The sequence below is a fragment of the Phyllostomus discolor genome, chromosome 7 (genome assembly GCF_004126475.2).
Source record: "Phyllostomus discolor isolate MPI-MPIP mPhyDis1 chromosome 7, mPhyDis1.pri.v3, whole genome shotgun sequence".
In the NCBI taxonomy this organism is placed as follows: Eukaryota; Metazoa; Chordata; class Mammalia; order Chiroptera; family Phyllostomidae; genus Phyllostomus; species Phyllostomus discolor.
This window is the reverse complement of record NC_040909.2, coordinates 41341698-41367716: the sequence shown is the minus strand read 5'-3', so window position 1 is coordinate 41367716 and position 26019 is coordinate 41341698. Positions and strand designations below refer to the sequence as shown.

At 51.7% G+C, this 26019-nt stretch overlaps 2 protein-coding genes across 17 annotated transcripts in view; both read right to left on the bottom strand.

Moving 5' to 3' along the window:
• The window catches only part of SEC13 (SEC13 homolog, nuclear pore and COPII coat complex component), a 28896-nt gene extending 22779 nt beyond the window's left edge, over positions 1-6117 (bottom strand). Inside the window, exons 1-3 of the mRNA XM_028518803.2 lie at positions 6015-6117; positions 3162-3206; positions 897-1012 (exon numbers count right to left, since the gene is read on the bottom strand). Of these exons, the coding sequence (XP_028374604.1) occupies positions 897-1012; positions 3162-3206; positions 6015-6017 (164 nt within the window). The 5' untranslated portion in view covers positions 6018-6117. The remainder of the gene's footprint in view (positions 1-896; positions 1013-3161; positions 3207-6014) is intronic.
• Positions 6118-8446: 2329 nt separating this feature from the next.
• Positions 8447-26019, bottom strand: part of ATP2B2 (ATPase plasma membrane Ca2+ transporting 2) — a 450624-nt gene continuing 433051 nt past the window's right edge. For 9 of the 16 annotated variants that reach the window (XM_036030810.1, XM_028517969.2, XM_036030813.1 and 6 more), the window contains 4 exons: positions 24607-24818; positions 24355-24462; positions 22309-22491; positions 10376-13479 (listed from right to left, as the gene is read on the bottom strand). In XM_036030810.1, coding sequence (XP_035886703.1) covers positions 13168-13479; positions 22309-22491; positions 24355-24462; positions 24607-24818 — 815 coding nt within the window. In that variant the 3' untranslated portion in view covers positions 10376-13167. Of the gene's footprint in view, positions 13480-16247; positions 16303-20306; positions 20483-22308; positions 22492-24354; positions 24463-24606; positions 24819-26019 lie in introns of all 16 variants that reach the window. The other 7 variants (XM_028517973.2, XM_028517975.2, XM_036030816.1 and 4 more) reach the window with 6 other exon arrangements.

The window sequence follows — 26019 nt, the reverse complement described above, 5'->3', positions numbered from 1 at the left end:
CTTCGAATGAAGAAGACAACTGAGTACTATGGAAAAAAACCAAACTTTTTGGCCAACCCAGTGTTTGTGATGACTCCTGTAAAAACCTTGTGTGGTACAGGGGAAAAACACTCAATGCCCCTCAGCTGTTACTGCTGTCCTTGTTTACTCCTTCATCCCAAAGCTGCAGGCAGTTCCCTCCTCCCTCCGGCTGGGACAATAGCACACTCCCAGTCCTTACAGAGGAACTGCTAATGAAACTCTCAGTAGACTCGTGTCATAAACTGAGCACAGATTTAACCACGGTAGACAAGAATGGGGGTATAAATGCATCCCTCCAAAATTTTACATCTTTCGAGCATAAGGAAGAAACAGAGCAGAAAGGACTGAATGATGGCAGATGTGACCCCTCGGCCAGAGCTGGCAGCCCAGCCTCACCCCAGCAGCTCTCTGCTCAGCCAGGGGCTGCCGCACAGGGAAAGTGCCATTTGGCTCCTCAGTCATGTGATTCTGGACACTCTGGAAGAAGGGAATGTCTCCCTAAATGGTGAAGGTTATGGTCTCACATTATTGCACTTGAGTGACACTTAAATCATGCTGATAAAACTTGGGGCAAAAAAAAGGAAGATTCTAACTTTCCAAAGTAGCTGTAGCACTGGAGGCTTGCTGTGACAGGCTCTACCTGGGAGAAGGCAGCATCAGCTCATTTTGAGGGTGAGTAGGTAAAGGCTCCCAGAGACAAACTGACTCCCTGGTCCAAGATTTTCTAGTGGGCATTTGGGTGACAGAGCTGGGGCTGGGGCGTCCTCTCTGTGGACTGCGCTGTGGGCTGCTCTGACCTGGCTCTCAGGCTTCCCTGCCACGCTGGGAAAGCCCAATCATTCCCTGAGGCCATGCCCAGGGTAGGCTGCACTCACCCCCTGAGGTCTGCGATGAGGAACTGCCCTCCGTTGCGAACATCGAAGATTTTGACGGACCGGTCTGAGGAGCAGGTTGCCAGGCGGGTGCCATAGTAGTCCATCTGGGCATCGTGCTGCAAAGGGAGGACTGCTCAGGAAGCCTGCGGTGGGGCGAGCGGGGTGGGCGCAGCCACCAGGGCAGACATTCTAGTTTGGACCAGAGTCTACCTAAAATTAACCTAACCTCAAAGAATCATCACTATCAGCCAGGAAGCTGGCGTGCCAACATTCTCTGACACGCAACAGCTTTCTGAAAGGGACAAGACAAACCATACCCAGCTACTTTTAGACCCTTTACACACATGGGGAAGTCCTTTCCCATCCTGTTCTGCAGGGTGGCCATGGGAGGAAAAAAGCTGGCCTAGCCTCCCTGTTCTTCCTCAGGAACTGCCCCCTCCCCCCTGAGGTGTTCTGAGGTTCTGTGGGCTACTGGGAATGACACCTGGAGCAGGCCTTTGACTGCCTGTAGGCCCCAATCTGGCCCTCCACGATGCACATCTGGCCTAGTCATTGGTTTCCATTCAGACACGGGGCTCCTTCCTCCACCCACGGCTCTAGATCCTTTGTGGACCTTTTTCTTAGTAGCGTGCCTAGCACCCCAGACTGTCCACACATGCTCTAAATGTTACCGGCCCGACCACTGGTAAATTGACTTCTTCAATGCTGACTGGTCACCCAGACCTAAGGCTGGCCTCTGCCTATAGCTCCGTGTCCATCTGGGGTGATGGTTCCCCTAGGCCACTGTGCCTGCTGTCCTTGCTGGCCCTTCCTATTCCAACAGATGACACTTTCTTCAGTTATCCCACCTTGGGGGTTTCAAGAACTATTAGTTGTCACTTTTATGGTCATCAGGAGCAATTATGCCCTTTCAATGGAAGCAATCATTCCATTTGCTTCAAAAATTCCTTTCTCATCTCACGTAGAGACCTAAGAAAATCCTCCTGATTCTTTGAAAATTAATCTTCTCTATTCCTGGTTTAGGCTCCTTGGAAGGCAGTGCCTACAGAGTTCGAGCTCTGTAAATGCACTTCTGAAGCACTTCTAGAGAGTGCTATCACATACTAGGGAGGAAGTAGGGCATCGTACCTAACAGATTTAACTCCTATCTCCTCAACTTATCTGTTGTGCAACCATGGAAAAATTACCTAGTCCTCTTGAACCTCAGTTTCCTTATCTTTAAATGGGGCTACTGATGGCTTCTGCTTCAAGGGTCGTTACGAAGGTTAAATGAGGTAATGAATGAAGAGTACTTAGCATGGGATCTGACAGCATGCAGGCATTAGTCGTTACTATTTTGCCTTGTCTGCTCCTCAAATTGAACCCACACAAGTAGGCAGCACGTCCACTATCTCCCATTTTAGCTATGAAGAAATCAAGGCTGGCTCAGAGGAGTTAAGAGGTTGGCTGAGGAGTCTCAGCTTGGCTCTTTCACCCATAATGCCACACTCTCTCCAAGGAGGTGTGACCTTACAGCGAGACCACACATGGCTGCATCCAGGGAACCTATACAACTGAGACCAGACAACCTCTCAGAAGCCCCAAAGCAAATACTGGTGGTCAGGAACCCTGACAGGAACGGCTGTAAGCTGACTGACCTGGGTCTTGCTCAAAGACTGCCTGGGCTGCGTGGCCCTGCGTGAGGCTATGGGAGGCTAAGTTCATCTCCAAACTTTCTCCCATAGCTCTGTCCTTCTATATCGAGCCCTGTGTCTGCCTCTCAGGAAACACCCCAAGTTAATGACTTCAGGTCCAAAGGGCCTTGTCTGGCATCTCTGTCTGTGATGGTTCTACTCGGCTCTGTCTTGGGCTTTTGCCAAGCCTGCCACCTGCCTTCATATTGAGTCACCTTCCTACTCTCTTTTCTTTTAACCCCCCTTTCAATGGGGCTAAGAAGTGATAGCAGCAGGAAGACAGATGGGAAGACCACTGTGAAGCCTCTGTAACTGCTCAGCGTCCATCCCAGACTGGGTTACTTTGTTGGCCAGAAGACTGAAGGCCTTGAGTGACAAACCATTCCCAGGTTCCTCCCACCAGACAGTGGCTAGCCTGCCACAGCCAGGCTAACTCACAGGGCACTGCTGGGAGACTGATGATACCCCTGAGGCTACAGTCTGACAGGCAAAGGCTGCAATGCCACACTGTACTCATGAATGCTTCCTTCCCACAGAAATGCCCACGTCCACAGCCAGCGAAGGGGGGGGGGGGGGCGAAAAGAATACTTACAATCATGTCCTCATGGGAGGTGTCCACAGTGTTAATTACTGATACCTAGAACCAAAGATATCATTGGTAAATGAACCAACGGCAGTTAGAATGCAGTCATCTTATTGCATCCACTGATCATTTCTGAAGTTCTTGACTGCATTTCTCCATTTATTCACTCAATAAACATTCACTCAAAGTACCTTCTTTTTGCCAAGCATTGTGCCAGGAACTGGAGATACAGACACAAATAAGAGGTACTTCTTGCCCCTGAGAAGCTCGCACGCAAGTAACCCTGACATGGCAAGATAAATACTTTAATGGTGGTTTACACGTGCTATAGCAACCTAAGGGTCGGTGGTGCTGGATACAAACTGGGACTTAAATAAGGAATTTGCCAGGTGGCACAGGAAAAAAAGTACAGTCTAAGCAGAGGGCAGAACATGAGCAAAGATGGGGGACATGAACAGGGCCGGCTGCCTTAGAGAGGGAAGAGGTGCTCGGAGGGAGAATGCCTGGTGCTCTGCAACTGGAAGACAGACCCCATGAGGTTCCAGGCAGTTTTCTGCATACTAAAGTTACTATCTTAGACTTGCAAAATTTATTCAAGTGTCTCTTGAGGCTGCTCCCTGGTCCACAACCTGGGACAGATTCTAGAGTCGCTGCTGGTTTCCATGGTTGAGCAGCTGGTCAGCTTGGCACACAGCTGTAACAGGATCGCCTCTGCACCCATTCTCCGAGGCGCAGTCCAAGGTCCAGCCCCTTCCTGAAGATTCCCAGGTCCCCCAACTGGCTATCCCCTCTGAACATCTGCAGCACTAAACGTCCACAACACTTTACATTGTTTCTTCTCCCAGCTAGAAGGTGCACTTCCTGGAGCCAGGGCCTGTGTTGTCTGCAGTTGTGAATCCTCTCAAATCATGCAGAACAGTGTAACCAGAAGTAATTCAATTCAGCAACTATTTGCTGAATGGATAAGTAAATGAAGAAAAACAGTTTTACTTTGCTCAACCACTCTTTCCTTTAAACTCGTGGGATGGAAAAGGGCTGAAAAGGTTTCCATTTAGAACTGATATTTCTTACCATTTCCCCCATTTCATCTCTTCCCAACACAAACCCTGCAGGTACGAAGTCTGACTTGACTTCCAGAAAGGTGGGCAGTGGAAGAGGACGGCTGCACAGCCGTTTAAAAGGCACACATCAAGTAAGCACAGGTTCTCCCATCGAACTCTAGCCTCCCTAAAAGTGGGCCCCAAGGTCTGCAAAGGCAAGCAAAGAAGATAAAAAGAAGTCTCGTATGGGGGCTGAGCCAGCCAGGTTATACCGAGTGCTTTCACGTGTGCACTGGGAAGGATGAAGGGCAGTGTTCATCAGAGTTGTCTGACAGACCAAGCAACTGAGGAAATCCAAAGGCGAGAAAGAACTTGCTGAAGTTACAGAGCTAGTAACAGGAGGAGCTGGGAAAAGAGCTCCACCTGCTAACTTCCAACCCATACAACACCCCCACACCATTAGGCTGCCTATCTAGAACACAAAGTAGTTACACGGAATTCACTAAATCAATGGCTGAGGGCCAAATAAGCCAGGAAGTTTACTGGTAGTTTCATACCACTGTCACCCACCAGCCAGAATGGTGAACCATGTTTCTGGACAAGTTTTTTTTTAAAGCTCCTTAAAAAAAAAAAAGTCCTTCCTCCAGAGGACCTAAAGTTGTTTTTTGGTTCTTGTTAAGTAGTAAGTGGCAGCCCTCAAAACATATTAGCTTAGGAGTGTCAAACTCATTGTCACTGGGGGGCCACATCAGCCTCTCAGTTGCCTTCAAAGGGCCGAATGTAATTTTAGGACTGTATAAATGTAACTACTCCCTAACAGTTAAGAGAGAGCTTGGTGCTCTGGTAGAAACAAGGTGCCGGGCCAGATAAAACAAGGTGGAGGGCCGTATTAGGCCTCCGGGCCTTGTGTTTGCCACCTGTGTATTAGCTCTTTGGGATCAGTTAATGAGTTAAAAATTCATTTAGAATAAGATGCCTGTTAGAGCATAGGAGTCACCAGTTCTTAGCAGCTGAAGAATCAGAGGCTAAGAGATGAGTAATTTAAAACCTATCCCTCATGCAAAGCAAGAACTAAACCCGGTGTCCCAATATCTGGGTTTACCCAAGTTTCCTCAGAACTCCATGCATACACACGTTCCTGAGAGCATTAGTTTACTGAACCCCCACTCTGTGCCAGGCTGAGAATAGATGCTTTTCATCCCTTAGTTCCCATTCAGTCATTCACTCAGTACGTGTGGGGTGAATGCACACTGTGGAATCCAGATTTTAAAAACTGAGCCCATGCCCTCACAGACTTCAGCTCATCCTTATCAGTCTCAAGTGCTCATGATACCTCGGGGCTCTAGCCCCGGCCACTGTTCCACACACATCATTAAGGAATGGTTCAGAGGGTTCGAATCTCAGATCGTCACCTACCAGCTATGCGAGATGCTTCCTTATTTGTAAAGTATCGATAACAGCACCTACTTTACAGTAAGGGCTGTTAGCAGGCTGAGATTATGAATAATACTTGGCATTTACTAAGGCCTCAGGGTACAGTAGTGCCTACAATGTTCTTGGTTTTGTTTTCAACTGTTGGGGGAAGAGAAGGCAAGGAAAGTGCGAAAGGTGCGTCAAAGGCGAATTCCGCGGATTTCCGGGAGGTTCCTCGACCTCCCCCTGCGGAAAGGTACCCAGAGAGCCCGAGGCCTCCAAACCTCGAAGCGGTGGAAGGGAGCTAAACCGTCCCATCCTGGGGCTTGAACCCTAGCACGGTCGAGAAGCCTGGACGGGCGCGACCCTGGCCGGAACCCCGCTCAGCGTCCGCGGTCCAAACACTTACCATGGTTGCGGCAGCGGCAGACCCTACCCTCGGACGTGGCAGCTACCAGCGGCGCCACGGACAGCTCACTTCCGGGGCCGGGTTGGCCGGCCGGGCTGCGGCGCAGGAGCCTCCGGGCAGCAACGGGCTCTCCGTGCACAAAGGTTCCGTGCCTTTCAGAGACAGCGCCACACCCTGGTCTGGGCCCTCCTCTCCCCGTGAGGAACGCGCGGGACCCACAGTGGGGCTCTCGTTTCCAAGGCTTTTGATATTTGAAGCCCTAGCCGGTTTTCTCACCGGACCTACCTTCCTCCCCATCCCCCGAGATCCTTACACGAAAGAAAGGATTCCTAACTACAGCTTTACCCATTACTCCGCGGTTCTGGGCGTGACCGGCCTTATGATGAGCACTGAGGGACGATCAATTTTGGGGCTAGTGAGTAGACTGGTCCTAGCGCTTCCTTGTTGTTAGTCCCTCCTCATAACCCAAGGCTGGACCAGGGGCAAAGAAGGCTAGGGCAATGCCCACTACTAGAGGCGGAGCCCTCTTGCCCTGCCTTCTCCAAGCCATGGGGCCCATGTCTCCAAATTGCCCCATCCCCACAGTTCTGGGGTCCGGTGAGTCTGGCCCATCAGGTAGATTCCTCCAGGCAAGGAGGGATCTCAGCCAAGATTGTGCAGCTAGAGCTCAGGACCCAATTCCCAGTCTCCCCAACCATTAGGTCCCTGGCTTCCCACAACACAGTGAGAACGCTGTGCTCTGGACAGAGCCTGAGGGCTCCCTTATGTTCTGGCAGCCCTGGGCCTCTCTTGGGTTAAGGAGTTTATTGACTTAGGGTGGAGCCTAGGCTTCCCTTGGGTAAGTCACAGTCCCTCAGTTTCTTCTCCTGAAACTGGGGGGAAGAACTCTAGCTGGAGGTGGTCATTATGGCAGGAGGATGTTAAGATTCAGAGAGTGTAATAGACCCAGACCGTTAGGAGCTTTGGAGAGGGGCAAGTGGATCTTACCAGAATTCAGGGCTAGGCCTCTGGGAAAGCAACCTACCCTCTGACCCCCACCCCAGCTTTCAAGACTCCTTATTTTCCTCTAATGGAGAAATACTGCAGGGGTGCAGGGGTGTGAGGAGGTGGTGCTTAAGGTGAAACAGAGAACAAATCAGGCAAGGCTCTTGGCTCTCCTGTTTTTCAAGGGACAGGCCCTGGCCTTGGATCTGTACTTGCACCACTGATCCTCTGGGTAATAAGGTCATGTCCTTCTCTCCAACCCTTGTTTTTCTTGAGTGAAAAATGTGGACAATGGCATATTAGATGTCATACAAATATAATGCACAAGGGCCATAGTTGTTATTAAAGGAACTCCCTGGTGTAGGCATTGAAGTTGGAGAGATTGGGGATTTGGGACAAGTGATGGAACTGTCTTATTCATTAAGGTATTTGCTGGTGGGACTGAAAGGCATTATGATACAGAGGTTTTGAGGGCCAATTCTGGCATAAACACTGCTAGGTATCTACTCTGTCTCCTTACTCTGTGGGCACACCCTTTACCTCTCTGTGCTACTGTCCCTGTTAAGTGGAAATTACAATAACTACTTCCTCTGAAGTTGATGTTAGGATTAAACGGGTCCTGGATGTGAAACTGTTTGGAAATTAGATGGGTCTATGGTGCTTGATTTGGGTATCAGTTCTCCCTGAGAAAAGCTGGGATTTAGTATGTGTGTGGTGTGTGCATGTACTGCCCTCAACCATTGGACCAACATTGGGATTTAGGGTGCCAGGCTCCTCTCTGTCTTGCCCTTCGCAAATAGGAGATGTCACTTACATCTTTTGTCCATATCTTCCATCACTTCCCTCTGGTTAGTAGCAGACCCCAAATCAGGCCATTCTTAGCTTTCCCCAGTTTGTGTCCCTACCTCCCAGAGCTGCTAGCCCAGGGGTGTCAAGCTCATTTTCACTGGGGTCCACATCAGCCTTGAGGTTGCCTTCAAAGAGCCGAATGTAACTTAAGGACTGTATAAATGTAACTACTCCTTAACTAGGGGCAAGGAGCTCAGTGTTGCCACTGGGTAGAAACAAGGTGCCGGGTGGGACAAAACAAGGCGGAGGGCCGGGTTCGGCCCATGGGCCTTGTATTTGCCACCTGTGTCTAGCCTCTGGCTCTCTTCCTCCTCCTCCCTCCTTAGGCCTCTTCTCCTAAAGTCTTGCTCACTGAGACTGTCAGCTGTTCCCCATGGACGGTTAATGGCTCATGGCAGGTTAAACTTATCTCCCTTAAATGATGCATGTTGGAAAGGTGTGACTTGTGTGAAGGAGAGAGACCACCCACTGCACTGCGAACCCCTGGGCAAAGTGCCTTTCCCTCCCAGGGACTCAGTGTCCCCCTTAATTCCAATCCACGAGGGCAGGGACCCAGCTTGTCCTTCGGAAAAAGGCCTTGTGATGTGTAGCGTGTCTGCGTTTCCACGTGTGCATTTATTGTTATTGCTCAGTATAGTGTTGAAAAGGCAGACAAATCCCATTAATTACAAAAAGCACAAGCCAGAGATACAGAGAAATAAAGAGTGTACAATAAGAGCACAGTCACTTCCCAGCCCCGATTGTCCCAGAACCCCCCAGAGCCTGGGCAGCTTGTGGAAGCTGGAGGCGGCACCATTTCCTCACTACTCTGTTATAAAATATGTGCACACGAGAGTTAGCAAAGTGTGGCGACCCCCCGAGAGGAAAGGTTCGGAGGGAGAGCACCACAGGCATTACAAAACAGACTTAGGGGGCTGAGAAGGGTAGTCCCAAAGCAGCCTCAGATATCTCGTTTCAGTGGAGGGGGTGATGGCTGATACCCAGGGCTTAGGATACCCCTCCCCTGACTTGGGGAAATAGGATCTCTACATCAAAATCAAGAGGGCTTGCTTTGGAACTTGGGAAGGACCAGGGGATTTTCTGCTGTTGTCTGATTTAGGCCTTGGCTCTGGAAGACCCAAAAGCCTTCAAAAAATGCACCTTCCCTCCCGGTCTTCTAATGGTGGGGTCTTGGACACTATGGAGAGAGTTTTGGATGGGAGGCATGTCACAGTGAGCCCAGTTGACAGCCTCCTGTAAGAAGAGCAAGAGCAGGTAGGGGGAGTCAGGGTGGTGAGAAGGTCCAGGCAAGAAATTGCTGCATCCCAAAGGACGTATCACACAACCGCTGAAAACTTTAAAGAGTTTTAGAGAGGAAAAAAAGCAGTTCAGGAAAGGGAGACAGAAATAATAATTTCTCCATAAGGAGACTTAGAAATAAACAATTGAGCCACACATTCTGGTAGCTCCAGGTCTGGGAGAGACCCTTCTTTTTTGTCTGGACCAGGGCAGATGAAGGATCCACCCTAGCACAACCAAGGTAGGTGATTTTGGGTCCCAAACTGGGGTTGTGGGGAGGGGTTGATGGCCTCTCCTAATGATACCCTGGCTTAGGGAGCAAGTGAGAGTATGAAATGAATGCTGGGCTTCCCTCAAGATTCAGGATGCCCTTTTGTTTCTCATTACAGGACACTCTAGTGACCCTGAGTGGACAGTACTTAACAATGGCTGGAATATGTTTGCACACAGAATGACAGAGCTCAGTATTTCAGGTGGGTGGAGTACTTGCAAAATTTTAAGGTTTACTGGGAAGAATAGATATGAGAGAATAACCTGGAAATTTTGTTTAAAAAAAGAGTGAAGGGTACTTATCCCACCACATCGTAAAAACATTATATAAACCAACAATAATTAAAACTGTGTGGCTGGTGTCAGATGAGACACCCAGAAAGAGAACATAAGAGAAATTCCAGAAATAGACCCAAGCCTGTCTCAGCTTTCAGTGTGTGGTAAAGATGACATTTCAACATAGTTGGGGAAAAGACTGGCTATTCATTAACTGGGATACCCAGGATAAGACAGGTCCAGAGTCCTTGTGCCACTGCAGTCATTGTCCTTGGTCTGGTCTCAGAAGCAGGGCACCCTCCCTCTTGCCAATTCTATGTTCTGGTTGGCACAAGGGGGCAAAGGGCCATGGTGAGGGGTTGGTGGGAGCAATGAAGGCTGCTTCTGAGTCAGGAAAAGTGCTGACTGAGCTGCAGGGAGGAAACTCCTCAGTTTCCTTCCTGCCCGCCTCCAAAGGTGGGTGATTCTACAGCCACAGTGGTCACTGAGTGGGCCCTCTGCTCATCCCTCATCTGTCGAGGGAGACAAGTTGGTGAGCTTAGATCTCAGAACTGAATCTGCAACCTTCTCCTGCAGGCCTGGTTCAGAGGACAGAAAAGAAGCTAAGTGGATGGTGTGGTCCCAAAAAAGGATTAGTTACAGAATGTATATTTACTGTATTCTGCTTGATGTGGGTTTCTTGCCTTCTTTTTTTTAAACCACAAACATTTCAGAACCACACTGCGGGAGTAAGAAGAATCAGCAATTGAAAGCATTGCATAGTATTAAATGAACAGAGACGGTGAGTTCTTTATTTACAATTATTGTCTAGATAAAAAAATTCGTAAAAACAGATGAATGGTCATAAAGTATTTACCCCCTAATGGGGTGAACTGCCAAACGTACCCCATGCTGCTAGATATAGGACACAGAGTGCAAGCTTTATGTACTACAGTGACTTTTGACAAACCAATCATTTCCTGTGTGTGTGGATGTGTGTGCCTGTGTGCGTGTGTGTGTGTGAGCATCCACCTATCCTGACAAGAAAAGACCAACACTAATGTGAGGCATTCTTGGTAGCTCCCATCACTCTCTGTTCTCCAAGCTGTGATCCACAGAATCTCCTCTTTTCCCTGCATCCTGGCTCCAAGTAAACAGGGAGCATAGTGTGCAAGGACAAGTTTCCTGGTGTCATGGAATGAGGTCAGGGACACAAGATGGGGACAAAGAAGGGGGAAGATGGAAAACCTTGAGAAAGGAAACGACAAAAAAAATCACAACCACCATGTTCCAAGGCTGCCCCATGATTCCCACGTGCAGGTCTTTCCGTTTTTGGCAGGCAGGAGAGCAGTGGGCTGGCTTTTGGTGGTGTTGTACTGGAATCCAATAAGCCTATCTGATGGCTGGTCACCCCTTTGGGGATGCAGTTTCCTCTGCTCGGTACACTTGGAAAGGTTTCTTCATGACATTCAGGTGATGCTCTTGCGCAAAGAAGGTCCTCCTTCCAGGAAGGTTTTGCCAGGTGGGATGGGCTGACTTGGGATTCCAAACCCTTAGGTTTCTCCACAGCCATCCAGATGTAGGCCCTCCCAGCTGACTATGGCTCTTTTCCCGAGTGGCTCTCATCTTGTGTGTGGAAGAATTTTCTGGGCCTGGAGAAGGGAAGGGGTGGGGCTGACACAGAGCAACCGTGGGAAGGGTCAGTATGAGGATGAATTTCACAAGCGAGGCGGAAAGTGTTTGGTTTTCCTTGAAGCATGGGACGTCATTGATCATGGTATTAAAATGTCTTTTGCACTGTACAATTTTATGGAAAAAGATTGTATGCTGAAAAGTCTCAAAGCAAACTTTGTATTAAATACAAAAGTTCTTTTATGAAAAAAGCTGATACCCACAAAGTGCTTAGCAGTTAAGAGGCTGACATACAATTAAATAAGCTCTTATTAAGTGGGATTACTAGTGCTGTAATTGTCTTGAGGGAAAAATAACCTCCTTTTCTCACCTGTGATACTGTAGGGTTTCAGAATGGCTTTCTGTTGGGAAAGCAAGACTTGCTGTTAAAAGGCTACAGTATATATTGCGACTACAGGAAGACAATTTGGTTTAAAAATCACACTGAATACATCTCAATATACACATCATAAGGTTTGTTCGGATCTAAATAGTGCAGAGAAAAAGGCTATTCTTCTTTGAAAATAAAAATAAAAGCAGCAAGCCATAACGATCCTCATCCAATATGCCAACAGCTCATATGCTGCAATTTATAAGGAAATAAACCTCTAAATTACTAACTAAAAAATCAACACAATAGCATTTATAATATTACAACACTACCTCAATCTCTATACAGACAGTGCCAAAGAGAACCTCTTTTTGAAATGCTCTTAGTAAACCCAAGTGAGTTTCATTGAGAGAAAAGTCTTCACCCACTGCTTTGTGAATCCCATCATCTCTGGACCAGGATGGCCTTTGGGGCTCCAAGCCCAGGAAGCCTTCTCTCTCCTCTCCCTTTGTCTACGGAGCATGGTGTTAAACCCCTCAGGTTGGAGACTTGGTAGCATTTGGCTTCTGCCTGAGCCTCTCATGGTAGTGACGTTATTGAACGGAAATAGCAGGCAAAAATCAGAGCATGGCTATTGTAAAACATCAAGGATGCAATCCAGGGAAGTGTCTGTTGGGCTGAGCTGTTTTTGCAGCATCTCAACCACCAGAGTTCTTAAACCGTACAAATAGCCAAAGACGTTATCTACAGGTTTGTAAACAAATTACATTCTTCTTTTAGGACATAAATAAGTTAAAATAGAGCAATTTAAGCGGAAACAAGGCAACATGCCGGCAAAGAAACTTTATATATCCATGTATATATATTTATATATATATATATATCTACCTATCTATATGGACGTATACAGTCTTGAATAAGTATACGTTGATATAGATATAAAGAAATGGATATAACCTTGTGAGTGTCTATGAAGTTCTTCGGTTCCATTGGTGCAAATCTACTAGGCGAGTTAAGCTCTGCAATTTCAAAAAGTTGTTAAATTAACCTATACAACTGAGACCATGCTTTGCAAGCATTTCAAAAACTCACAGACCAGTGAATTGGATAAATAGTCTCAGAAAAGAGTCTGTTTGCAGTTCCCGCCTAAGAAAACAAACAAAAAACCCTCCCCAACCCCCCAAAACCAAACAAGGGGAGGACTGGAAGTGTACAGTACATTCATGCAGGGGACATGGCGGCTGGGCGGGCGCATGGCTGGTCCATGTGTGGGCAGGAGCCAGGAAGGGCTTGTTCTGGGGAAATCACTCACTCCCTGAAGCCCCCGGAGGAGATCCCGCCCCTAGCCTCAAAGTGAAAAAGAGTTCAAACAGCATCGCAGCCAGAAAAAGGGTCTGTTGGGTGGAAACGGTTTTCGCCAGTATTTGGTTTCCTGTTGTTGCTCGTTGCTGCTTGAGTGAGTCGGGTGCCTGGATGGGCGGGTGCCCGGGAGGTGGGTGGCGGCGGGGTCCTCAGCTAAAGCGACGTCTCCAGGCTGTGGATGGGGCTCCCTGGACTTGAAGAGGTAGCTGATTTGCTTGTGTCGGTCGTCAGGTTGATCCCGCTGTCAATGGCGCTGTTGTTCTTGTTGAGCGATGACGGCGGGCTCGAGTTCTGCTTGAGCGCGGCATCTTCTTCCAGGTCAGTGTCGTCAATGAGGGGGATGTGGGGCTGTGAATCTTCAATCCGGAATTCAGGGTGAGCCATGAAGTTATGGATGGAGGTTCGAGACTCAGGCTTTTCTAGACCTTCATAGAGAGAGCTACGGAACGCCTTCACGACTCGGATCTGTAAGGGAAGCGCAGGAGTGAGAGCAGTGCCCTGGTGTGTGTGTGTGTGTGTGTGTGTGTGTGCACGTGCGCGCCAAGCTCTGGGGGGCTGAAGGAGGGTCAGGTGGGAGAGGGGTTAGGGCTCAGCAGGTGGCTAGAATCCATGGTCGCTGGGTGTCATGAGCATGGGTGGGAGGGGGAAGATTGGAAGAGGGCTCAGGTTATGTGCATCCATGAGGTTTTTAACATTGCTTTGGTTTTACTCAAAACTCCAAAATTAGGACAGGAGGAATCGAGCCTCATCAAAAAGATGGGAGACAGTGGTCAAAGGAAGCAGAGTCCACTCCAGTGGGCACCCGACCTAGGGAGAGACTGAGCCTTGTTAACTTTAAAGCAGGTTCAACCATGCAAAAGGGGAATGGGGCCAGGTGGGAACAGAATAGGAAGGAGGAGAGGCTATTTCTTAATAAATTAATCTTAAAGAAAAACCACACGCAGTTAAGAAACCATACTACATGGAACAGATAACATGTCATAGACAGAAAAGCAACAGAAAGGAGAGACAGATGGATGGACTGGGATGAGAGAAGACACACGAGGGCCAAACAGAGAACAAGAACTTCAAATCAAAGGCAGCAAAGCAAACCAAACCAAAGCCAACTCAGGGCTTTCTGGGGTGCAGAGCAGAGGCAGCCAGAAAGCACGAAGGAGCTGGCGCACTGTGACATTCAGGAGCGGGAGCATGCCACGGTGGGGTCGGGAACCACACGGCACACACAGACAGACACACGCTATACTTGGAAGCCTGGACAATGTGAACGGAGGTCGTTTGTACCCAACGTTTCTTTCCTTCATGCATTTGGGAGGTAAACACTCGAGTATTGACTCAAAGCCCTGGCCAGTCATCGCGGTTGGTTTTGGGGTCCCTGATTTCCTGGGGTATTTGATTTCTTTATTTGTGCTTTGAAAATACAAAACCAAAAAATGAGGCCAGAATCAGACGGCCCAACCCAGCCTTGGGTGGGGTCCTCAGGGTGTGGAATTGAACTCAAAACAACAAGTTCTTTCCTTTTTCTGCATCTCATTTGGAACCTGTGCTTCTCTGAGGAATGGAAGGAGGTGGAGCGTTGTGTCTTCTGGGCTGGAGGAAAGGGCACTGGACTTAGAGTCAGGGAGACTCAAGTCTGAGGCCCAGCACTGCTGCTTCTGGTGCCTTGACAGCGGGTGAGCTGCACTCCCTCACTGGCCAAACTCTGTCCTGCCTTGCACGGTGCAGAGGAACAGGAACCTCCCTCTGAAGAGGGGGGTCACTCCTCTGGACTCCTAGGAGGGTGGGCTATGACTGTCATCTCAAGGGGCTCAGGGGACTTAGGTCAAAGGTGCTTCCTTCTCTTTTCCCAGCCCCACCTCACAGCAGAGCCACTGGAGGGGGAACGAGGCAGCATGGGTTCCTCCAAGGAGCAGAGACTCAGCCGAGGTGGCTGTGGCCCTCCGGGCGCCCTGCATGGCCTTCCCTGCAGAACTGTGCCTGCCCCCACCCCATGGGCCTGGGAGGGGCAGAGGATAGGAGGAGGCCCTGTGGTCCCAGGATTTGTGGAGCTCGCAGTAAACCCAGGGCAGCTCATTGTGGGGGCACAGGGGCAAAAGCCTGTCCATGAAAATGAATTTCCTGATGACCGTGGCTGATGATTTTAAGTCATAGCTCAGGGTTTATTCTACTATTTGAGGGAGGGGGGTCTTTCTGCAGCACACCCTGTGCACCTCTCTTTTTAAATGTAGAGAACACTGAGAAGAACTGAACTTTCTCAAGAATCTTTTTGGTCTTGTATAAGATCCCATAGTTTTGATTTCTTTTCAAAAGTACTTCTCCTTTGCTGTCAGCCCTCACTTACCAGTTCTGACTTTTCCTTGTCTTCTTAAAAGCATTTCTGTCCCTCTCCTGCCTGTTGGAATCGTGATTTAAAGAAGAAGCATCAGGTGCCAAGTGAGAGCCAGCCAGAGGCTGTACCTTTGTGCTGGCGCTCCTTGATAGCCATTGGGCTGCCTCTCCCTGGATTCCCTATTTGTGGGTCTGTAGAGATTATTAAGTATTCTGAGCTCCTGATCAGTGGTGGGCCATTACACTTGACTAAGTGAAAACAGCAAAAAAGGTGTTGCTGGCCTCAGCTTTCTTACCTGTAAAATGGGAATATTAATTATCATAGTAGCTGCCCGGCCTAGTGCCCAGAATGTTCTGAGGCTGAACTGCAGTAAGATGCCAGCAGGAGCACCTGGTGGAGGCGGAGGGATGGTGGCAGGACCCTGTTGTGTGACTGACAACGCAGAGGGGATGACACACAATGAGATGCAGGCCCCTGCCCTCCCCCTGGCATGGAGACAACAGAAAGAATGAACTGCTTTGGACAAGACTGTGGGGACAAGACTTTTCGGGACACCCGCCACGGCCATCTCAAGTTTCCACTTCAATTCTCTTCACAGCTGAAATGGAAAAAAATATGGGAAGAAAAAATACTCTTCCATCTGTCCTCCCTGCCTACCCTGATAGGGAGCGCTGTGGTATCAGCCGCCTTTGGGCCTGGGGTGCAGGGAAAGAGAGGTCTCAGGAGTTTTGGTTTCATTGGCACAAAGGGAGCAAGAGGCCCGTGCACGTGGTGGAGGGCTCTGAGAAAATGCAGAGGCCCCGTCTGGGATGGTTCGACATACTCGAATGTTTACCCGGCTTCAAGGAAGCCAAGAGTCTGGGATTGATTCACATTCATTTCAGGCTCAAGGTTAAAGACTCACAACCTCTTTTAATTTCACTCTCTCTTGCTGAACTCTGTGTCCAGGGATCTCTAGCCCTCTAGGGAAACAAACACATGGAATATTCAGAAAGCAGAGAGGTCTAGGGCCCCCCCGCCACCCCAGAAGCAAGCCGTTTTTCTTAACAACCCAAGACTGCACTGAACTGTGTACCAACATGCTACTGAGAGGTCCAGCTTTCCTTTCCTTCAATCCTCCCCCTAAAAGAGGCACAGTCCTGCCCTCGAGGTCCTCAGAGCCCAGAGTCTGAAGGGGACATGGGAGTAGGACAGGCCCTGTCTAGTGGGCAGAGTCCAGAAAGTGGCTGGTCCTGGGCATAGGCGTCCGATGTGCATAGCCTGGTTGCTTTGAAGGAGCAGGACTCTCGCAGATGAACATGGAACCGGCTACAAACTTGCTAAGTACAAAGCTGGCTTGAGATGGGATAGGAATTTGAGGGGAATAAGGCAGAAGGGCTGTGCAGCTTGGCCTCAGATCAAAGAGCCGAATGCTGATTTTGTTCTTAATCACCAGGGGGAAGGTGCCCTTCTCCCCATCCCTGCCAGGCTGGTGAGATTCAAAAGCAGAGAAACAACCTCCCTGGTCTCGACCCCAGAGGACTGGTGCTCTTTTGCTGGATGAGGCTGTGGGCGTGGGCACTGGTTCCGGAATGGAGAGCTAACCTCTGTGGGTTCCGGATCTGCGGGCCTATCTAGGAAGTGGTATGGAATGGTGGGGAGAACAAGGAACTTTGCAATCTAACCTCTTGCCCCTCACTTGCTGTGTGATCTTGGGCAAGTCAGCCCACTTCTCTGAGCCTCAGTGTCTGTTTCAGTTAAATGGCTGTATTGGCAGATCCCCCCTCCTCTTATTTCAGTTGTGAGGCATATATGAAGTGAAGGATGTAGGCACCTGCTTGGGAAGATGTTGAATGAGGCTCAAGTATAAGGCATTAGGGGTGTGTTATTAAGTTTCTGGGGGAAAACCAAACTTGTTTTTGAGTAAGTCAGAAAAGGAAAGTAAGAGAGCAGGCCAGAGTTCCCACCCGAACAATCCAGATGCCAGTCTGATAGGACTGGTCTCTCATCACATGCATTTGCCTGCTTGGCCACCCTCCTCCCCATGTCACAGCAGTGCTGGGGGAGGGATGTGTGATGTGGTGGTGGGGTTCCTCACCACAGTGTCATGAGTCAGAAGTCAGCCCAAGCACACACTGGCCAGTCCCTGGCCTTTGTGGCTGGCTCTTGATAAACCGGGGGACGGTGGTTTGACTCCTTTCAGAGCACAAAGACCCCAGGTGTTTTGACTCAGCATGCACATGGCCACCCTCCTCTGCTAGAGAACACCCAGGAGGAAGACCCTGCTCAGACGTGGGAGGCAGCCCATCTCACTGAATCTTACTTCCTGGCTACTTGCTTCACACCTTCCTGTGGGAAGAAAGACTTTTGGCTTCTGAAGGGACCCTGCTTATTATCTAGAGGGCTCTTGGAGTGACTGGAGACCAGAGGATGTGACATTATTTCAAAACTATTTCAGCAAAAGAGGAAGGAGGGGATATTTATTGAGAGTTTGCATTGCGACTATGTTGACTAAAACGTGTGTGTTGAAACCACAGAGGCTGTGATCCCTTTGGCACCAGTACCCTTGGGCAGGGGGACATCCAGGCTCTTCTTGAGACCATAAGCCAAAGAAAGGGTCCAAGGAGGGACCCGGGATATTGGCTGAGTCTACTATAGAGGGTAGGAATGTAAGATTCTTAGGAAGGCGTGATTCCTGGAGGAGAGGCAAGGTGGTAGCTGGGGGCAAGGGAAGGGAGCTGAGCCTGACCAGCCCCTTTGGGTCCTTTGAGAGAATGAAGGGCCCAGGCCCACGGGTTCCTTTTCTATGGCTGTTCCAAAGTTGGGGTCACCATGGGATAAAGGGGATCAATCTGGCCTGGAAGGAGGTTGGCTTAGAGATAGGAAGTGAAGTATGGACAGAAATGGGCATTTCTCTGAAGAAGTGCTAAGAGCTGACTGTCCTGGGACCATTCTTATCGAATGGTTTTATACATGACAGAAGAACAGACGAGAATTCAGTTGCCAAGGTCTGAGACGACGGAGCTCTTTCTCCTAGACTGAGGAAGCTAAGAGGAGGGGACGGACTGAGGGAAGACTCACAAAGGGTCTGAGGCAGGAATGCCAGGCTGGCTCTCTTGTGGCCACTGTGAGGTGCCACGCTTCAAGAAGGAGGCAGAACCAAGATGGGACAAAGAAATAAGTGTGTGCTCAGAAGCTAGATTTCCGGGGTCAGACCCAGCTGGAGGGGTGCAGGGTGCAGGTCACTAGCAGGGTGGCAGGAGCCAGAAGGAACATATTCTTTCCCAAGTGGCTCTCCAGGACAGAACACTTTTGGTCGCTGTGTGGGACAGGTGGTATCACTGGGCAAGGCCAGAGTGGCGCTGATGCAGAAGTAGGTCAGCTGAGTGAGGGCCTCCCACCAAGGTGAGGTCTCTCTGATGTGAAGGGGAGAGGATGGGAGTGAAGTGCTTGCTGCCCTGAGAAAGCCTGGCAGTGATTTCCTAGTGACGCCTCATGGATATGTGACTCTGGATGCCATCTGCTCAGATGCACTTGCACTTCTCTTTGGCTAGTCTGGCCTCCCTGTCACTGTGGCTTTGTGCTAATGAATGAACAAGGAGGGATTTCCCCACCTTTCCTGAGGGCTTCCTCTCATCCCACATGCCTGGCAGGACCGCATCTGCTGGAAGGTCATGGGACGTGAGCACATGCCACCAGCAGGCTCTTTGTGCCGTGTGCCCCCTGCTAGAGGGCCGGATGGAATGGTTCCCACCCAGCACACAGGCCCTCCTCTCTCAGCGGCTGGGGATGCATGTTACTGTGTTTTGTGTTTGGGTGGAGGCACCTGATAGAGCATCAAGAGATGAGGTCTGGAGTTTGTGCCTCCTCAAAGAGGCCCAAGGGCTGGCTAAGCGAGTGCACCGTGTGATCTGAGAGGCCCAGAATGGGCTCCCTTGCTGTTTACAAGGGGCTGACTGGAGACGAGGAAAGGGAGGCAGGTGGTAAAGAGAGACTTCTTATTCCCTCAGGGACCTGAAGCCACAGGGGTCCAGAAGGATCTAGACAAGGCCGGAGGTGAGAGACCTGGGTCAGAAGAGGTGGCCTGAGGAGATGAGCTTGCAGCAGGGAGAGGACGGAGGGGTCAGGGGTCAGGGCCCGGGCTCACTCTCAGGTGAGGAACGCAGGAAGCCCAGGGTCAGACCAGATCCCTTAGGGCCTTCTGGCACCCCGCCAAGATGTGAAGCATAGCCCACTGCGTTCTACCTGGGGTCAAGCTTAATGCTTTAGGGGCCCTGTCCCTTCTAGGAAGAGGTCAGAACTTCAGTGTGCAGGGAAAAGTGTGTGTAAGGCAGCTAATGCTGCTAGGTGTGCAAGGAGAGAGGGCAGAGGGTTCTGAACCACTGGGTGCAGGGCCTCCAGGCTGTGATCTCCTTGGGGACCCCAGATTGGCTGTGACCTCTGACCTACAGTGACCCCTCTCTTGGCTGGACCCCACTGTGACTGACTGTGACCCCGAGGACCTTGACCCATGGTAACCCTTTGCTGACTTTGACTGCAGACTGTGACCTCCTGGCCAACTTTGACCCTTGTCCTTGTGGCCAGGCTTTTTGTGACTGAGTATGACCCCAGACTGACTGCGACGCCCTGTGTCCTGTGGCTGACTGCTCCCCCTCGGCTGCTGCGACCTTGTAGTGCGCTGGGACATTTGATTACTGAAACCTCCCTGACTGATAGTGACCCTTTGACTGACCCCAACTTTTTGACCACTTTCAACCTTCACGATCCCCTGACCGACTGGTTGTAACCCCTGACTCTGACCCCAGCCAACCCTGGCCCACCAAGAGACTGCCACCCCACGGCTGACTGTGGTTGCCTGACCGACTGTGGCCCCTCAGCCCCCAGGCCTAATCGTGACCGGCTGCCCCCCCTGTCCTTGGCGCCCCGGCCCCTGCCCGCCAGCCCGCCCGGCGCTGTCAGAGGCGCCTGAGGCGGGAAGGATTCACACTCACGCCCAGCTGCAGCAGGAGGAAGGCTGGTCGGAGAGGAAAGAGCATTGGACAACGACACGTGACTAGGGCTAGAGAGATTGGCTACGTCCTGGCTCTGGCTGGTGACGGAGGACTGTCTCCGCAGGGCCCCCTGAAAGGAGGCCCCGCTCTTGAAAGTATTGACTACTTCAATCTGCAACGGAGGAGAGAACGAGACAAGTTGCGAGGAGAACGAACAGAACAGCTACACGACTGACAGGCGCAATGCCACGAGAACAGCCGCAGCCACGGCAACAACGACAACGTCACTGAAACCAAAACAAAAAGTACCAGACACACTCCAAGGCTCTGACAGGCGTCTGCTCAGTTCTGGGCCCATCTGTAGGCCCCGGGGTCCCTGGGGGGGACACGGGGCTTGGCCTTTGTTCCGCCCTACTGGCGCAGGGGCCAGTGGGCTGGGCTGGGGGCTGGGGGTGATGAAACATGGAGTTTGGAAGCAAGAGGGGTGCTCAGCTCCACTTGGGGCCGGGTATGGAGCCTGAGTGGCATGGAGGGGGCTCTGCGTGGACAGACCTTGGCCATGCCACTTATGAGCTAGGTGCTTGAGTGCAGTTTCTCGTCCTTCAGAAGGGGCAATGCCACCTACCTGGCAGGGTTATCTGTGAGTGGCAAAGCACCTGGCCCACACTGGTGTAAGAGCCAGGCTGGATAGGCACTTGTGTCCACTCAAGATACCACAGTCCTGGTGTCCTGAAATCTGGAGACCTCCGAAAGGCTGTGGGCTGGGTCGGTGACAGCACCAGGGCCATGTGCACTGAGAGCTGCCCCGGGAGGCTGGGTGCTGGGTTCTTGCCAGGGTGGAGAGCCCAGGCTGCGTCAGGTGGCTGTGGGTCTGAAACCCACCTCTGCCCCCAACCCCCGCTTTTGGAAAGGGCTGTCTCTTGAACCTCAGTCACCTCTGAAACTGGAGGAGGCATACCTACCTCTCAGGGGGGCGGAGGAGGCCAATGAGGTGATGCCTGGGACAGTGCACTGTGGGTGGGAGGCAGCCCAGGTGACCTATTGTTTGTTATGCTTGTTAAATGAAGTGCTAGACCACCAGGCAGGATGGAGGTGGGGGCTCTGCAACTTCCCAGAGTGCGATGGGCATTGGGAGGCCATGAACTTGCCAGACGCAGCTCTCTCAGGTGGTCTGGGCAAGGGACTGACCCTCTCTTAGAGACCCTTCTACTCCCCATTTCAGGAGGCTGTGAAAGCATGATGTGAACTACAACCCCCACCTCAGCAGAGGGGCTGGCTCCTGTGAGAGCCCGCAGCATGTGGTGGGCGCGCTGCCTGGTCATGCATGTGGTGCACGGCAGCCACGCAGTCTCTTTGCTGGGGAGGAAACCTGCCTCTGGCTGGATGTGCATCTGCAGGGGTCTTTGGTGTGTATGTGTGCATCTGTATATGCGTGGGGAAAACCAAGCTTTGCTCCCCAGAGCTGCCTTGAAACCCGAAGCCCACTGTGGAGGAAGAGGATGGGTGCAAATGTGTGTGAGCCCCTGGGCCTCACAGGCTGGTCCCTGACCCCGGGAGAATCTGGGGCCGAATCTGGCCCGAAGCCGCCATCCTGGCCTCACAGGGCCCAGCCTCTAGCCTTGCACTGCCCCTCCTGGTAGCGGCCCTGTGGCTCTGATTCCAGTCCCCCCTGACTAGAGTCCCTCATTCACTTCAGCTGTCAGGGTCAACCCCTCCCCTGCTCTCAGGGGCAATCCCCTGGGCCCTTGTCTGACCCCTTGCTGGCCAAGTGGGTGAGGTGGAACGTTCCTGAGGAGGCCACTGCTTCTTTAGCGGCTGCTCGGGAGTGCCTGCTCAGGAGTGCGTGTGAGGAAGGCAGGTGTGTAAGAAGTCGGTGAGATGGTGAGAGCAGGTCTGGACCCCAGCCTGTGTGGCCCTGGGAGGTGGTATGGAGCACGCACATCTCCTTCATCTGCCCACTGGGCCAGGTGTGGGCCCAGCCCTGGGGGCCTCCTGTACCTGGGTTTGGATCCGATTCAGGCCTCGGAACCATAGGATCTGGCCCCGCCGCAGCTCTCGCTCAGCGTGGTCTATCTCCTCTACGTCCTCATTGAGCTCCTCCTCTGGAATCTCCTCCTTCTGCGTGAGCCTGCCTGCCTCCTTGAGGAACTTGAGCCTGCTGGTCGGGATGGTGGCGATGACCTGCAGGGGACCAGCAATGTCAGGGCAGTGGGGGCGGTCCCTCAGGAAGCCTCCTTCCCTCCCTCCCTGCCCCTCCTCTGACCCAATTACCTGGTTACATGTCCAACTCACTCCTTAACTCCTCCCAATCCAATCTTTAAATCTCTTATTAATTTGCTTTTTCATTCACGCCCTCATCCAGAGTCAGGGGGACACAGTGGAAAATCTTTGCTTTCAGGAGTTGGGCAGATGTGACTTTGAATACTCCAGACCGCACTGGTCACGTGACCTTGGGCAAGTCATTTAACCCCTCTGAGCTCCAGTTCTCCCATCTGTAAGCTGAGGTTAGTTCTCAGGGCTGGAGGGTAAGTGAGATGGCGTGTCTCAGTTGCTGTGCGTGAGCCTGCCTGGGCCTCGAGCGTCTGGGCTCACTCCTGAGGTCACTAGGTCCTGGGTCCCCATCCTGAGCAACAGGGGCTCAGGCCTGGGTGCCCTGGGGAGAGCCAGTTCAGGGACTCTGGGAATGGGTGCCTTCCCCAAAAGGGGAGGCAACATGGGAAGGGGGAGCACCTTCATTCTTACTTTTCCTCCAAAGGGTTTGTCCATGAGGCTGAGGCTTGGGAAGCAGGCGCCATGGGGAAGCGGAGGTGCCGGAGGTCAAAGGCCCCTTATGTCCCCTGCAGGGATGGTCAGGGGCTGGCCTGGACACCCAGCCCCAGGGATTCCCTGGGGTCTACGGTGGGCACTGCCTGCTGGCAGTGTCCTTAGGTGTGAGGAGTCTGCAGGCTCAGAGAGCCTGAGCTCTCTAAGGGTGTGGGCTTTGGTGCCCCAGAAATGGGATTACTAAGTCAAATCCAGTTTATGAATTCTCCAAAGAAGCCCCCAAATTTAAAGAAGTTTCTTTGGGGTGAAACTGAACTTTCTCCTTTATTATCTAGTTAATCTCTGTCACTGGAGTGTTTCACTCAAGCTTGGGAACAGCCTGGAGGCAAGAACATGGTCTTGGGCCCACTGGGCCCCTGCCTGGGTGACAGGGCATTTTGGGACGAGCCCTTTGGCCCAGGCCCAGGAGCTCGGGGCACGTCTCGAAAGCACCATTCCCTGGACAAGGGCCTCTGAGCTGCAGTTGGGAGCATGGCAATGGGTGTGTGCGCTCAAGCCTTGGAGACTTGGGCAACGGTGGGAAAGGGAACCAGTGGGAGTTGTTCTGGGGTCACAGATGGAAGGGCTCCCACAGAGCCTCCAGCCCAGGGGTCCCCAAAGCCAGGAGGATCTCAGATGGCCGCAGACATAGCACTGGGCAGCTCTGCCACACGGCGGAGTTTGCCCTTCCGTTCCCTTGGAGCCCTCTGAAGGCGCCTCCGCCTGGTGTCTGAGCCCCTCTCACTGACCTCCCCTCCACACCGTCAGTGCCACCACCTACCTGACCTCCCTTTTCAACAACTAGCTGCCCTTAGGCTACAAGCCCTGGTGGGCCGTGGCATCCAGTTGGTTTAGTAACATTGTGCTCATTACATTATTTTTTGTTAGCTTCTATGTCTGACAAGTGATACTGATTTTCTACTCATGTTAGTAATATAAAGTTATTTTTTAAAATAAATTTCAGATGAAAAAGCCCGATGTGGTTAAATGAAAATATTAAGTAAATAACAGGACTGGTGGTACCTAGAAATATGGCAAAAATCACAGTGATGGAACCCAAATGACAAGCACTGGGGACCTGGGCCAGTTCCCGTCACTCAGAGACAGGGAGGACCTTCTCTGGGGCCATATGCCAGCCCCTGGCAGAACTGGCCCCCATTCCTGGGGCTCCCGGGCTCCCTGGCCAGTGCTCTTTCCCTTCTCCTGCTGAGAGGAACTTCCTGTTTCCCACCCAGAACTTACCTGACCCCAGACGAGCTCTCCTAGCCCGATGAATATGCACCACATCCACTGGTCCAGCTGCAGCGGAGCGCAGCTGAATGGCTTCCCCCCAAACTGCACGATCACTATCTGGAGGGGAAAGGGAGCAGAGACAGAGATGGAGAGACAGGTCATTGGGGGCCAGCTCAGAGGCCCGGGCTCTCAGGGCACTGTGGCGGGGCTCCAGCTGCCCACTGACCGCCCGGGCCCAGGTTAGGGTGGCAGCCTGGCTACCTGGATGGCAAAGGTGCCCAGCACGATGGTACAGAAGATGGGGTTCCGGAAGATTCCATCAAACACATTGCGCTCGCCGTGGATTTTGCGGGCATTGATCTCGTTGAAGAGCTGCATCATGACGAAGGTGTTGAAGATGATGGTGTAGTGTTCTGAGGGTGGTGAGTGTAGGGGTGCATTCCTCCCACTGTCGATCTGGAACATCTTCTCACCTGCCAAGCCCAGAGTGGGAGTTGAGCGGGGGCCAGCCTGGAGGAGACGCTGGGCCCGGCACGGGGTTCTCTTCTGAGCAGCAGGGTGGGCAGCCAGGACGGGGAGGGGGGGGGGCATGATCTGAACACTGGGGGACAAGGAGGCCCGTGCTGCTGGGTGCCTGTGAGTGCGAGTGAAGGGGTGACAAGAGCCGTATCTTCTGGGGACAAAGGTAAACTGTCTCCCACTTTTCTATAGAAATATGATAAAGGTGGGATGCTGGCTGTCTTATCAAGCAACACTGCTTATAAAAAGTGACCCTGATTGACACACTCCTCTGGGCTGGGAGGACTTGGGGTGAATGAGGAATAGCTGGCCATGGCTTTGGGCTTCCTGCAAAGTGCTGCGTTTTGTCACAGAGCACACCCCTTGCTGAGACCTCTGGAAACTCATGGGGCTTTCATAAATATCGATTCCTGTGTGGAGGTTGGGGCTTCTAGGCCAGGCTGGCTCCAGACTCACCCGTGTTGTTGCATCTTCTCACACCTGACTGTCACAGGGAGGAGGGCAGAGTAGCCCCCCGGGGGCTATGTGGCCACCTGCTGATGGCATGCCTGTGGAAGGCGGTGCCAGGTGGGCCTGTGGGGTTTTCTGGGTGTGAGGTGTCTGGCTGAACCCAAGACCCCCGAGGGTAGGTGCTCAAGTGGGAAAGCCAGCAAGTAAGCCAGGGGGTTGCCCTCCTCTCCCCTCCCCCGCCTCCAGCTTTCTCTGCGAGTCTCTCCCTCACAAGGCTGTTCACACTGATCTTTACCACAGTCCTGCCAACATATCCCCTTTGAAATGCATGCAAGATGACTGTCCTTTGAGGAACGAGATACGTGCCCCACCCTCATCTGTACTCTGGACTTCGAGGCAACTGCTCGGTGGTGTTGAAAGTCCAGCCTGAGGAGGCTCACGTGGAGGGAGCCTGCCCAGGCTGGGGACTCCCAACTGGCCCCAACTTGCTGGGTGACCATGGACAAGCCCCTTCCTCTCTCTGGGCCTCTATTTTTTCATTTATTACTTGGGGGTAGGCTTTGCCTGGATCATCTCTGAAGCACCCATGGAAACCAGGCCAGTCTTAGCCTCAGCCAGACCTGGTTTTGCCCGGGCTCCCCTCCTCAGATCGTCTGCAAATGCTTGGGCAAGTCACCTCACCTCTCCGTGCTTGGTGCTACCATT